General features: G+C 43.1%; 2 protein-coding genes across 2 annotated transcripts in view; one reads left to right on the plus strand and one right to left on the minus strand.

Annotated features, from left to right (window-relative positions):
• LOC311040875 (putative claudin-24) overlaps window positions 1-15,376 on the minus strand; it is a 47,375-nt gene extending 31,999 nt beyond the window's left edge. The window contains exon 1 of the mRNA XM_084051248.1: window positions 14,033-15,376. Coding sequence (XP_083907374.1) covers window positions 14,475-15,149 — 675 coding nt within the window. The 5' untranslated portion in view covers window positions 15,150-15,376 and the 3' untranslated portion in view covers window positions 14,033-14,474. The remainder of the gene's footprint in view (window positions 1-14,032) is intronic.
• LOC311040593 (claudin-34-like) lies at window positions 5,278-6,051 on the plus strand (the record flags this gene model as incomplete). Its single annotated transcript, XM_084050924.1, has 1 exon — window positions 5,278-6,051. The coding sequence occupies one exon, from the start codon at window positions 5,278-5,280 to the stop codon at window positions 6,049-6,051; it is 774 nt and encodes a 257-aa protein (XP_083907050.1).
• Window positions 15,377-15,587: the final 211 nt, after the last annotated feature.

A 15,587-nucleotide genomic window follows, 5' to 3' on the forward strand; every position in this document is an offset into this window, starting at 1 on the left:
ATATTTAATGTTTTTATGTTTTTTTCATGAATGAATGCCCGATTTTATATTTTGTCGTATGACAAGTTGAGAAAATAGCTCACAAAGCATATAATTACAAGGCCAAAATAGGGACACCATGAAAAGTGGTTACGTTTCTGGTATAAGGTTATAAATATCTGGTATAAGTATAAGGTTTTGGTTGGATATACCAGGTTTCCACTCGACAGCAACGATACAGTATATAGATGAACGATGAAATGATGCTGGTACTTACTGACGATGCTGGGTTGTTCCAGCTGTTGCAGCAGTCTCTATTTGATTGTGCTTTTGTACGACACGATAATACATTAATTTAATTTGGGAATATTACAGCCGTAGTCCCAGTTGTTTCATTTTTTACTTTCAAAACTTTTATTTCATAACTTCATGGAGTATTTATTTACCACTCAACACACAGTTAGTGACACAGTACCTGTCTACAGTATGTGTGATGATGTTCTCGACATTCTAGGCCATTAGGTGGCGCTCTTTACCCAGAACAAACACTGCAATACATTACATTGAGTGTGTGGCAGGTAGAATGTCAGTGTCACACTGGCTGCTTTGGGGATCGAACTTGCGACCTTCTGCTTACGCAGCGGTCTCTCTTAAACTGCTAAAACACCCTGCGGTAGCAATCTCAAACTATTTCTGCTTTTAAAAAAAATGATTGAAGTGTGGTTGATGTTTTCCATTGTATGCAATTGAGGTTCATTTAAATTTTGTCATCATAAAGTTAGCACTTTACTTCTTTGGCTTGCCCTCTTCTCTGACCTCCCACCTGTTTCTTAACCACTGAAGCCTGACTTATACTTCGGCTGTTCGAAAATAGCAGATCTACAAGCTCACAACGCATCGTGATGCGTTGTGAGCTCGGCTATTTTCAAAATTGTGAAAATCTTTGGAAATATCCGCCTTTCTCTTTCTCTTTCAAGCATTCACCAGACGTCTGCCCCACATCCAGCGACCAGAGTATTCTTTATAACAGTGATTCTCTTTTTTTCTTTTTATACCAAGGACCCCCATAACTCTTGAGAGTGTACAAATGGAACACTCTTAGTTACAGACCTATAAGGATCCATTTGGTTCCTAACCAGTGTTTTTAGCCGGGGAGCCCCTTCAAGGACCCCAGGGGTTGGTTGAAGTGGTACCCACTTTAGAGTACCACTGCCTTACAACACATTTTTCTTACGGTGTAGCTCTGTGTGTGTGTGTGTGGGTGGGTGGGCGGGCGGGCGCGTTCGTGTGGGTGCGCGTGTGTATGTGTGTCTGGTTGTCCGGAGCTAATCTCGTAAAACCGCTGGACTGATCTGCACCAGTGCTTGGATTTTTAAATATCCAACTATGATTTTATAATGGAGGTGAATGCTAGGCTGAGACCTTGCCCAACTTTGGAATCATACGTCATAGATACGTCACAGACAACTGAGGTCATTTACTGTACAAGGGAGTCCAAGATCTAGCCTCGTAAACCGCTGTTCTTTTGTAATTTTATTTTTATTTCACCTGTTGCTCAACTTTGACCAAATGGGAGTGACAAAACAAATATAGATCTTTACAACTCCATGCTGGGACAAAGTTTACACTGACTGTAACTTACAATAACTGTATCTGTCCTGTACCAGAACTACTGTTAAATATAGAATGAAATGTGTATGATTTAGTATCAACACGTTAAGAAGAAAATAGTCAATAGCAGGAAATATGTACAATTTAAAAGAATTGGGGAGTGCAAATAGCATACATAAAACATGCATAAAATACAAATGCCTACATATAAATACAATATATGTACACACAGTCACACCCATATAAATTTAGATACAGACCCTTTCCAGTTTTCCACGTTTTGTGGGGGAGAATTCTACAGATTGTGGTGACCCCATGACCTTTCCTCTAGCACCACCCTTTGAGAGACCAATATTTTAACTTTGTAGCTTTGTAATTATGGTGATTTATTTAATTTCTCTAAAGCTGTTGTTATTGTTTACAATGTGTTAATACTTTATTAAATATACATTATTCTCTAATAATATGTATAGATTTTTTCCTCTTCTTTTTTTCTGTTTTAGGCAACACTAGTGAGAGTGCAGGGCTCTCACTTTATTCTGGAGTACAACGGCCACTAGTTGCTGGTAGCAGGACTTTTAGGCTCTTAGACATGTTTTATAAAAACAGGGTCATGATATGAAAACGGAAGATGGTACTAGTATAATGAAAAATAACAAGATACTGTACAGTAATCGCCAGTAATAAAGGTAGTCTACTGTATGTTTTCAGAAGTGATTAGATAAGCGGAATACTGATATATTATTGATTTCAGCTGTTACAATTGCAAACATGACCCGCTTTAATTACAGTCTATATTATGTACAATGTTTTTGTATTTAAGTTCAATAAGTTAACATAAGTATAGCTAAATGCATTTGAAATTAAATAAAAATGTTACTTTTCAGGATTCCAATTCAAAAATAGCAAAAGAAAATCTGGATTCCCATTCAAAAATAGCAAAAATAGCAGATCTACACACTCTCTTTTGAGCTTGTAGATCGGATATTTTTGCTCCTTTTATGTGACATAGAATGGGCCGACAGTATATGCAATGTGTCCCTCTTGAGTGAGTGTGTAAATATAGTGGCCCTCTCCATCATCAAAGTTGCCCACCCCTGTATCAGATAGATACAAGACAGACTTAATTGATCCTACATTCAGTTGTCCTTGCAGTTCTGCAGTTATGAAACACCGGACACAGATACAGAACAAAGAGAAAGAGTACGAACTAAGTGATCATTAAGGGTCCTGCTTGCCTTGGCCCTCTGCCTTGTGGATACTGTAAAGGCACACCCCCACATGGGTGATGGTTAGACACACTTGGCTTTCCTTCCCATCATAGCTCTTACAGTGGGTCAGTCAATCATTGACAGCACAAGAGAAGTGATGGGAGCTGTATGCAGGTGAAGGGTTGTCAAGATGAGGAAGTGTACTGTCGCCGCGCTTGTCTTCGTTATTGCATGACACAATACCACACTCCGAGCCGTCTTCTCTTCTTAGGTCTCACATTGTTGTCTCGCTAATAAGGATTTCTTCGGCTCCTTGAATGTACCCTACTACCGCACTAATACGGTAAGTGTCGTTTGCTGATTATCAGTTCAGCCTTTCATTTAGGAAGAATATTCATGCTGTATAATGTCTATCATACAATACAATACAGATACTGTACTACTCCTTTAACCACATTCATGTTGGCATTAAACGTGTAAAACAAATTGCAAAAATACCAGATCTTAAAGCTCACATATATTATTATAAGTTTATATTATGAGCTTGTAGATCGTCTGTTTCTGCAATTAAATGGTTTTATTGATTCTGTTGTTTCCATAGAGACATTTGAATAGTTACTTGTTAGATATGCCCTTCCATGATGCTACAGGATGTTAGATTTATGTCTCTTTCATCATGTTTCCTCTGATCATTTCATGACATCAGCCCTTGTTCCTCTCAAACACTGACAGTATTTGTATGCATTTAGCTGATGTCCTTGTCCATGACAGTGGTTCTCAAAGTGGGGTCCGGGGACCCCCAGGGGTCCTTGAATGGGTTCCAGGGGGTCCCCAGCAGAGCATCAAATTCAGTTTAACACTTTAACCGTATTTGAAAATAGCCGGCCTGCAGCCTCACAACGTGCCAGCTTGTAGGCCGGCTATTTTCAAATAATGATAAAGAAATCTTGAAGTTTGAAAGGTTTTATCACAAATCTTCCCTTATGGTGGTCCCTGGCACAAAATATTTTCAGATGGGGCTCCGTGGCATAATACGTATCAATTTGGGGGTCCCTGACGCCCAAATTGATACCTAGTTTGAGAACCACTGGTCCATAACACGTTAGCAACGATAGGCGCTTCATCAACATCATAAACACAAAATAGCTCAAGAGCATTGTGGTCATTTGAGTGTAAATGTAAACTGAGGTCACCTATAATAAAAAAAGGATATAAAGTGTGTTGTAAAGCATATTTTATTGTTGTTGTGTATGGAAACTAAATAAGTCGCACTCACCTATAGTTATAGTATGTTGTAAAGCATACAAGGTCACAACGTGTCGCAGTGGGACACGTTGTGAGCTTGTAGATGGACTATTTTCACTATATTTCGAATAAGGTTTAAGTAGTTAATTCATAATATAATTGTGTACGTTTGTGTCCCAAGAGTTCCTTCCTAGAAATGTAGTGGAAGGAAAATCATGAACTTGCAAAAGAAAACAAACAAATACAAAAATGTACTCATGTACAGTACTCAAGTAAATGTACTTACTTACAGTCCACCTCTGCCAACCAGTTAGAATTTGTACAGAGTAGAATAGGACCTCTGTTAGCTGCTTGTCTGAAAAAGAAGCAGGCTGTGCAGACATTTTTCAAACAATGACAACAATGACCAATGTTTGGCCTGTGGCTGGGAGTAATTACCCAGCCTTATTACAATTATAATGGGGAAATATGTGAACTCTGGACTCCATTTCACAAAAGGCTGGTAGTTTTTAACCACTTTTAACCTTGGCATCCCTATTTTTGGCCTGTCATTATAGGTGAAAATGTTTTACAAGCTCACGATGTGTTAGGGGGAAGGCCACACAGGTCTCCACTCCAGCCAGAATCAAATCAGCAGTTGATGCACCAACTAGTCCTCCAATGCTAACCCCCTTGACCAGACAATATCAACACAACCCTCAGTTTTTACACACAGTATTTCATGACTAACATTTTCTTCCCTTTGGTTTCCACACAAGTCTTTCTCTGGAGTGAAATACGTACTGACGCACTTCAGAGGAGTGTCGCAGGGCGCCAGTGTTGTAAACCTCATAAACAGCTGTTGTCTTTTTATTTCCTCTCGCAGGAGAGCCTGCCTTGGAAGCCTGTCGCCGCCGTGTTTGCTGAAGTATCCTTGGAAACAACAGGTGGATTAGCTGTGTGAGGTGACAGGAGACTGCAACAGAGAGAGAGAGAGCGAGAGAGGATATGAAAGAAAAATAGAAAGAGGGACAGTGAGAGAGAGAAAGAGATTAGAATCTCTTCCTGGATATGAGCTCTGAACCCAGGTTGATGAAGACTCAGAGATGGTGTCTTCCAATGAGAGGGTTTTGACCTTCTGACCATGCCTTCAGACTGTCCATCCTGTGCTTTAGTAACTCCTCCTCCAAGGGCGTCTGGGTGGAGCTGTCTGTGAAGCTATACGGTACAGTATATCCTACGGGTGGAAAGAATGCGTTATCTGGTCCACACCTCCCACTCCCAGCTCGGGGCCCTGCCTCTGGGGTGCATCGGCTGGACCCTCACCCTGACGGCCCTGGGACTCATCCAGTGGAGGGTCTGGTACGTGGACGACCTGGAATACATCACGTCCGGCGTGGTCTGGGTGGGTGTGTGGAGGGCCTGCTTCAACAGCCACACCCTGGTGTCCCCCGAGTTCCGGGCGATGTTCTGCCGGAGCATCAGGCTGGACGACGACTACACCCCTCTGGCGGTGAAGGCCGCTCAGGTTCTCATGCTGGCGTCCGCCGTCTTGGGTTTACTGGGGAACGCGTGCGCCGTCTACGCCCTGAGGAACGTGCACCTCGGGCTGGACAAGAGCACGCCGATACGCGCCGCCTTCTCGACGGCGGGCGTGCTGCTCTTGCTGGCCGCCGTGACGTCGCTCACGCCCCTCGGTTGGAACGTGTACGCGGTGGTGAACAATCAGACCATCGCCTTCCCCGAGGACTTCCACATGCCCCCTGCCCCTGTCTCGCAGAAGGTGGGGGCGGGCATCATGGTGGGGATCATCGCCTCTGTTCTGACACTGACCTCTGGGGTGATGTACTTGAACTACAGGCTGCCTAAAAGGTCAGGACTCAGTCTCGGGGTCCAACCGCCTCCGCAGGCTGAAGGATCCTTGGGAGAGCCAACGTCTTCAGGGAATGGAGATAAAACAAATAACCAGAGGGTGACTTTGAAGAGTGACAGAGGGATTGACAACCAGGGATTTGAAACTGTTTAAATCTGAACCTGTAAACTGCATGGTCCAGTTTGTGTGTCGTTGCTGTCGGGTGGAAACCTTGTATATCCAAAACCGTTACTTTTCAGCAATTGGACAAATGAACCTCTGTTCCAATGGATCCAGTATAGTTATTATTTAGTCACAAGCTCTTATTAATACTTTTCATTGGTCAAATATGTATAAAAAACAAAAAGACAGTCTTAACCACTTTCAAAATGTTTTATAAATAGCTAAAATTGGCAATTTACAAGCTCACAATATGTTGCGACACTCTTGTACGTCAAAGTAGGGCATCAATTTGCCCTACTTTGTAGGGCAATAAAAAGATGAAATATGAAGACAAAAGGTTTCTACATAACAATGACGATACGTATGTATGTGTGTACAGTATGTATGTATGTATGTGTATGTATGCATATATACTTGAGTAATTTCACTGAGCCAGCCGTAATATGGGGTTTAATACTGCCTAAACCATTTGTTGATGTTTAGTTCCTTTTGTTTTAATGCTGCAATCAAACTGCATTCATCATTTGAGGACAGTTTTGTACTTGAATGAGAATGTTAAAGTTTGTCAAAGACTGTAATAGATGTTAAAGGGATATTTCACTTTCAAATAAAGTAAACATTAAAAAAATATTAAAAAGAATTATGAAAAAAGCAATGGAAAAATCATGGCCTGCTCACGCATTAGAAGGATATTCTAATCCGTGAGGGGGCCATGATTTTTCCATTACTTTTTTCATTTATTTTTTATATATTTTTTTAAAGTTTATTTTATTTGAAAGTGAAAAGTCCCTTTAAATATACAATATGCTAATGCTGACATCAGCTGAATGAATATTAGAACATTATTATTGATTGTTTTTACTTGAATGCAACATCACACGTGCAAATGCATTTTCTGGAGCCCAGGAGGCCCTCGGCTTCTTCCCTGTCCACAGTGGAAAATGCTCCACATGTTTATAATATAAACATTTCAGTATATTATACTGAAAGGAACTTGGTGTGAATGAATAAATTAACAAATGAAGTATAAGTATTTTATTTTTGGTGTATTTGCTGTTGATCTCATTGTATGGGGCTGTGGATGAGAATGCACGTTAAACTCTCTCACACACACACACACACACACACACACACACACACACACACACACACACACACACACACACACACACACACACACACACACACACACACACACACACACACACACACACACACACACACACACACACACACACACACACACACACACACACACACACAATAATGATGACTCATTGCATGAGTCATTATCGTTGCATTTGTAATTATCTTCCAAACCAGCCCCTAATCAGCTGTTTTACAGCCAAGTGTTCCAGTTACTAGGCTCAGTAGGCTGTAAAACAAACATATAGCTTCACAAGGTCATTTTAAAAATGCTTTTGCCTGTTGTCTACTCAGAATATCCGTATCAATTGGTACGGATATTCAGGTGGGGGCCGGCATCGTGGTGGGGATCACGGCCTCTGTTCAATGATCTCTGGGGTGATGTACTTGAACTACAGGCTGCCTAAAAGGTCAGGACTCAGGGTTCAACCCTCTTCACAGCGTGAAGGATCCTTGGGAGGGACAGCGCCTTTAGGAAGTGGAGATAGAACTATCACCAGAGGGTGACTTTGACGAGTGACAGAGAGATTGACAACCCAGGATTTGAAACTGTTCAAATCAGTGTGTGTGTCGTCGCTGTCGAGTGGAAACCTTGTCCATAACCGTTACTTTTCAGTGAATGGAAAAAAATAATCTGTGTTCCAATGTAGTTATTATTTAGTCACATGCACTTGTTAATACTTTTCATTGGTCAAATATTTTCCAGAAATAGCACAAATTGCTGATCTACAAGCTCACAATGCGTTAATTAATATATTTGTATGAATGTTTTCACTTCTCCATCAAGTGTGTGTGTGAACACACACACACACACACACACACACACACACACACACACACACACACACACACACACACACACACACACACACACACACACACACACACACACACACACACACACACACACACAGGTGTGGTCTCATTGCATGAGTCATTATTATTGCATTCGTAATTATCTTACAACCGAGCCCCTAATTAGCTAACAGCCAATGTTAGTTTTCCAGCCACTAGGCTGAAAAACAAACTTCACAAGGTTATTTAAAAAATCACACCCTGTGTGAAGGAAGCGGTGCCTTTGGGGCGGGCCTTAACTCATTTCAGTTCGTCCCTATTGGTGGTCTGAGTCCACTTACCAAATTTGTACTTGGTAGCATGCTGCAAACTGGAATGATGGCTGTTTAAAGCCCAGCCAATGGGCAGACAGAGGGGGCGGGGCTTAAGTAATGACAGTTAGTCCCTATTGCTGGCTTTAGTCCATGTACAAAATTTGTACTCCATAGCATGCTGCGAACTTGAGTTATGGCTGTTTGAAGGCCAGCCAATGGGAAGACAGAGGGGGCGGGGCTTCAGCAATTCATGCTGGTCCCTATTGGTTGTCTAAGTCCACATACCAAATGTGGACTTGGTGGCATGCTGCAAACTGGAGTTATAGCTGTTTAAAATCCCGTGCTCATCCCGTGCTCATACGGGCGCTGGGGGTCCCTGGACCCCTCTTTGATAACGTCATCAATTCATGCTCGTCCCTATTGGTGGTCTAAGTCCACATACCAAATTTGGACTTGGTGGCATGCTGCAAACTGAAGTTATAGCTGTTTGCTTCTTTGCCGTGCTCATCCCGTGCTCAAACAAACGGCCCGTGCTCAAACAAACGGACGGACACGCAGACAGAGTCAAACGTAGAGCGGTTGGCACCGCTAAAAATTGCCTGTTGTCTATCCTTTTATTTTATTGTTATCAACACTTTTGAGGACATGTTAAGTTTTAGTTCACTGTCTATTAGTGCTGCTACAAACTGTATTGTGTGACTAAAGTGTCAAGTGTGTGGTTAAGAAAAGACATTATGCAGCAATGGGAAGTGTATTGTATATAAGGGAGAATAGTTTAGCAACCTGAAGAAAACGTTTGATATCTTGTTTGAAATGACCTGCTTACCAATTATGTCATTGGTAGGCATAGTTTCAGCCCTCCTCTGAGACCCAGACCAAGTAGACAGAAATGGTATTCAGGCCTTCTTATAATGAGCATTAGCGTGGACCCATTATATAAAGATAGGTTGAAAACGGGCAAAGCGGTCCTTTAATCATAAAGGGTCTGCTCAGCTGGGGAGCGTTACGTAACAATTACAACTCAGTAAAGATTCAAAACGGCACCACAGGAGTGGAGAGCTATGGGCCCCCCAAGACCCCCCCCAACCCCGACCCCCAACCCTGAACCCCGTCATAGGTCTCAAAGTCAGGTGAACGCTGTCTCCTCCCATTAACGTGGATTGTTGTCTTTCTTGGCCCGCGAGCCCATTAAGGGGCATTAAGGAAGCATCAAGGTGCTTTCACGTTAAGATCAAGTATAGCTTTTGGCAGGGGGACGTCCCAGCTAGTAGGATAAATTGAGAGTCACAAAAGCTGGTAATCCAAGTGATGATAAAAGAGTCGTAACAAGGGATTATCTACTGTACTTTCGCCTGATTCTTTATTCCACTCTCAGTACAGTATATTATGTGTGCATTCGCTTCTCCCCGGTCGTCCAGCTCTTCAGGGGTTAAGGGTCGGTAATGTATACATGTCACTTAACCCAGTGGTTCTCAAAGTGGAGTACGGGGACCCTCTAGGGGTCCTTGAGGGGGTTCCATGGGGTCCCCAGCTAAATTATTGATGGGAACCAAAATTACCCTTAACAGGTCTGTAACTCAAAGAATGTGCTCACTCTGTGTACACTATTAGAGTTATGGGGGTCCGTGGACAAATTCATATACCAGACTGGGGGTCCTTGAAATTAAAAAGTTTGAGAACCACTGATTTAACCCAACCAGGGTTAAAGATCGCACAGGGGTTATCCACACTGGAACCCCCCCCCCCCCCCCTCTCTCTCTCTTTCTCTCATGTTGTGTAATAGCTGCTTTCCCCAAACAAGACTTTTTTTTCCATTCTCTGTCAAGTGCAAAGAGCAGCAGGACGCCTCCCAATGGGCAGAGAGATACAGTGTACAATGCTTCAGTCTGTCACGATTTAGACTCCTTTGGCACAGGCTGTGTGGAGTACACTGTAAAAGTTGGAACATTAATGGAACCATACCAACCTCTCAGAGCTAAACTGACACTGAGGATTTCACTGTGCAGGGAAAGAGGCTGGCACTGGTGCGTGCGTATACGTGCCTGCCTGTATCCATATGTTCCTACTGTATGTTTTACCGTATACTGCATAAGCACGCGCTCAATCATTTATGCATGCATCAATCAATCCATGTTTATGTGTGTGTAGGCAACAAGCATCACAGAAATCGAGGATGGCAGTGCTTGTGTGTGTGTGTGTGTGCATGTGCGTATGTGTGTGCGTGCGTGCGTGCCTGCGTGTGTGGAATACGTAGGAACAAAAGCGCCTCTTTCATCTGAGTTGAACTCCGGCTCAGCAGAGGAAGTCATTCACAGGCTTGGTTCAATGACCCGCTACATGACAGTGATAGCGTGAGGAGGACACAACCTCTTGTTTTATAGTCTTTCTATATTTAGAACTGTAATTCTGTGGTTCTCGAACCCCCAGTTTGGTATATATAAAGCTATGGACCCCAGGGAGTTTTAGGGAGTCCCCAGCAAAATGAGGAACAGTTTAAACACTTGAGATGGCTATTCGCAAAGAACAGATCTTCAAACTCACAGTATTGTGTCGCATCCACAGCATCTACTGTACATGCTCACAACGTGTTGCGATGCGGCACAAAATCCCTGCCACATCCCTGGCACAAAATCCTTTCAAATTACACACATTTTTTTTTGTAAATACCCATTCAGCATGCTGAATATTGTGTTCGAGAAAAGCTTCATGCTTCCCTCTTGATATGCAATGTTATCTTAAACTGTAAACATTGTTTTAATTTTTTCTAACTATCAATCAAATTCATCACAGCCAAATTCCAAAGCAGACACCAAATTAAAGACGGTTAAGCCAGGATTTTTTATACTTATTTATACTTTTCTTGACAGTCCGGCCTGACTTGAGCCGTAAATCATTCTGCTGGCTCAAAGTCTCAAGTATCTGTGGCTGAGAGTAGTAGGTTGAACATGAATATCTAATTTATGACTTGCGTCACTCCTCAAGTGAGGCAACGTGTCACCACCTTCCTGTATCACTACAAAAGAAGAGAATGGCTGGAATTGCTCATTGAACCTCCTCTGTGTCTGAGAGCGTTGGCCCTTCCTGAATGTTGGCCCTGCGTGTGGAAGTCACATGTCATACTTCTGCTTAACATACAGTGGCGTCTCCATGTGGTCCACTGATGTGGAACCAACCTCTGGCGGTTGGAGATAGATAGTGCGATTAGCAAGGGAGGGGCGGCCATAATGACCGTATTGTAAAACCACAACAAAGGCAGCTTTCACACGACAGGGCCGCAGGCAGCACCGAGCGAGGGCTTTTTTTCTGTTAACATTTATTTATCCCGGGGAAGAAAGTTTTGCTGAGTATGCATTATGCTTTGTCTTCCCTGCCTAGGTTGTCGGTAATAGTTATGTACATTGGCACCTGGGAGCTGCCCAGTACAACCGCAGTCTCCTACTGTTGGCCACTAAGCAGCAGTGTTGGAGCTATTACCAGGTGTTAAGAGCTTTGCTCAAGGGCACCTCAACAACAGCTGTTAACCAATTAAACGATTAGTTGACCGGGGTCCGCCAGGGTTCGTTACTTGATCCACTAAATTTTTTCCCCTCTACACCAAATCTCTTATAGGTGAAAATCGCTGAATGTTCTCCCCAGAATAGGGTTCATGGGGCTGGCATCGCTGAATGGGTATAGAGACTGCCCAGTAATCTGTTGAAGTGTCCCGGAGCAAGGCACTTAACCCACTGTATTAATAATGAATAGCACCCACTGCTCCTAATTTTACGTATGTACAGTGACAAAAATACCTCAAATTATTATTATTATTAGGTGGTTAAGGAAAATAAGGTACTGCTCATTCTGGTCCACCCATCATGAGTTGTGACAAAACCAGTGATCTTTTAAACACATGCCTACCTCTCTATAACTAAATCTCAGTAACTCACACTCCAGCCTATAGTTCCTGAACATAATCTGGAAGAGACAGACTTGAAATTGGAAACAAAGCATTGGAAATTACATCTGGATGGGACGACAAATTGCCATCCATGTTATTATCTCATAGAGTATTCATTCTGGAATTTTACTATCTAGAATAAGAATGCCACCATGTTTATATATTTCAAGGCCAATGTACTTAAATGGAATACACATACATGAACCCCGTCAATAACATCCATAATACTCCATACTATGTAGTTCCATACAACCAATAATTTTGTTATAACAGGGTTCACACTTGGAACATACAGTTCCTTATTTTGTTATAGTTCATCATGTTGTCGTATGTCTGTGTGTCACGCACCAAAATTAAAAGTGTTCATTCTGAGTAATGTTTTGTTTTGTTTTTGTCTTACCACAAACTGATCCTGAACCATCTTGTGTAACAGTGGTTCTCAAAGTGGGGTCCAGGAACCCTCAGTGCCCCTTCATTGCAGGGTTTCCAAATGGACCCTTCCAGGTCTGTAACTCTGAGAGCGTACGAATGGAACCAAATGGACCCTTACGGGTCCATTTGGTTCCATTCGTACGCTCTCAGAGTTATGGGGGTCCTTGAAATTCACAATTTTGAGAACCACTGTTGTATAACAATGTCAAAGTAATGGGGCCTAAGGACTGTGCCCTGCACATTCTCCAGTCGTGTCATTAAGGTGTTCATTAGGCACAGCTTAGCCCAGCAGACGAGGAAGAACTCTGTAGGAATTAGACTTAAGCTCCGTTTCCACTGGACTGCTTTTGTCAACTGACACGAACATTTCGCTCCCCGACAGTGGTCTGAATCCATCCCATGTGGTGAGGCAATGCGTTTGTGTCATTTTGAGTTGTGTGTTTCTTGCATTCTGTTGAAATGAGCATATTTCATAAGACAGTTTTTTCTCATTTGCACAATCATTGCATGCATTTTTTGCATGTCTTAAGTGTTTTGTATATCAAAATAAACGTTATGCAGAGAAATCTGGAACAAAAACATTGCCATAAAGAGTAGACTACAAACAGTTGCAAACGAAGATCGATTCAATACTTTTATTCATATATTCATTTATGTCAATATGTACATGTCTTTACAATCTTTTGCCATTGAACTTTGGATTTTCAGTAGGGCTATATCGTGGTATTCTATTGAAATGTGATTTATTGAACATATAATACATTCAATGCAATACATTCCTCAATCACTCTGATTGAAGGACAATCCAAACCAATATTACCTAAGCAAGAGTCTTTCCTATGAACATCAAGCCACTGCAATATAACTCACAGGATATGCATTGTACAGTTTTGTCATTTGAACATGCAGTAGTTTACAGATCTAATATACCTTTCTTCCATTCAAGACTGAATGCGTTAATCTGTAACTCTTTTCCCCTTCACAAGAGTTGACTCTCTTATATAGATAGGCTATTTAAAAGTGAATAAACATTGAGGGGCTACAGTAACTAAGTTCTTCCCAGTTCTCAAGCAATAAATCACCTTTGCTACTTCAGCTATCAATGACACCATTGTTAATGCACAACAATGACAATGAAACCAAGATATTTTAGATACTATTGTTGCATTAAAAAACCCACATATCTGCAAAAAAGAATGTTATCAATAAAGAAAGAATTTCAATGACTCAAGAGGCATGATTCAGTCCTCAGATAACTATTTAACATTTTCAAGCACAGGAGAACAAATTTGCAGCTGTGTTTTTTCTCTTCTTCAACAGACAGTCATAAACTGTATTGAGAGAGGACATTCAGGGACTCATTGAGAGTACATGAAGTGTGCAGACCTTCCTCTGACAACACCTTTCACTGATCAAATTGTCAGATAATTATTGCACTCTATCTCATCATACGATACAGTACTAAACACCGAAATCACACTGGCATGACAGCAGCACTGTGACAATGTGTTAATATCAGTTTTGATGGATCCATGAATTGTCTCTTTGGCTCAAATGTGGGAATTCCTGTGTGCCGAATACGTGTGACATCTTTGCAACAACAAACCTTTCGAGTTAAAACACTTCAGTGATTGAAAAACAGAGGAGAAAATTACAAGCCACTCGTGTATACAATCATCCCACCTTAAATACATACTGGTGGGCTGTCATTATAGAGAAATAACGCCGAAAGCCTTTAGATAAGAGTCACCTTTGAGACCTTTGAGAGGGCTCCCCTCTGAGTGTCATCCTCATACGTACTCGGACCTCGACCTGTGAGAGATGCTGACCTGCGAGCGTACCTTCACCAGCGGGATGGGGATGGGCAGGTGGGTGCATTCGTCATCCTGCAGACACAGGCAGGACGCCAGCAGCAGAGATCCGGCCACCAGGTGCAGAAACCCGGCCGTCCAGCCGCAGAACAGCGCATCTCCAAACTCCCAGCGTGGCACCACGGATGGCACGCTCTCATCGAAGAACCTCATGACCGTCAGGTGCGCGATGTACGACACGGGCACGAGGCCCATGACCCCGGCCGCGATGCACAGTATCCCGCCGATCATCTTCATCACCCTCTTGACCCGGAGGTCCTCCAGCCTCCCGTCGCAGCTGTTGACTACGTACAGTCCGGGGATGGCCAGCAGCAAGCCCAGGAGCCCTATGGCCACCGTGGTGCACATGAGGATCCTGGCCAGCTTGATGTCCGGCGGCAGGCCCAGGAGGCTGTCGTAGGGTCTACATTCTAGGGCGCCCATGTCCTGCACCACGCACGTTTCCCACAGCCCCAGCTCGTAGCTCTCCGTGGGGAGCAGGTCGGTGGAGAGCGTGAGCCAGTTGGACATCATGGTGGTGGCCAGGGAGCAGAGCCAGGCGCCGGCGGAGAAGAGAACCCCCAGCAGCTCTAAGATGCAAACGCTTTGATCCATGTGTGTGACTCCTGGTGCCCACCTCTCCGACCTGTCTGTCTCGGTTTATCTCTTGACCTCGCTTGTCGCCCGGAGGGATGGACTCACTCCTCTCCTCACCGGAGCATGGTTCCAAGTTCCGAGGAATGTCCCGACAGGTCTGCCAGCAACGGGAGCAGAGTCGTGGATTGAAAAAAAACAACCTCTTCAGGGATCAGCAGCAAATCACACACTTATCATCTCTGGCTGAGAGGGAAGCTTGCTTTGCCAAGCTCCAGTACAATCCTCCCTCCTCCCTCCTCCTCTGGTAGCTCTGTGTGTGTGACTGTGTGTGTGTGTGTGTGTGTGTGTGTGTGTGTGTGTGTGTGTGTGTGTGTGTGTGTGTGTGTGTGTGTGTGTGTGTGTGTGTGACCCGCTGTGTCGCCACTGGTCAGATGGTTAAAATGAGGGGCCGGTCAT

The sequence above is a fragment of the Gymnoscopelus microlampas genome (assembly GCF_963454915.1).
Source record: "Gymnoscopelus microlampas genome assembly, chromosome: 24".
In the NCBI taxonomy this organism is placed as follows: Eukaryota; Metazoa; Chordata; class Actinopteri; order Myctophiformes; family Myctophidae; genus Gymnoscopelus; species Gymnoscopelus microlampas.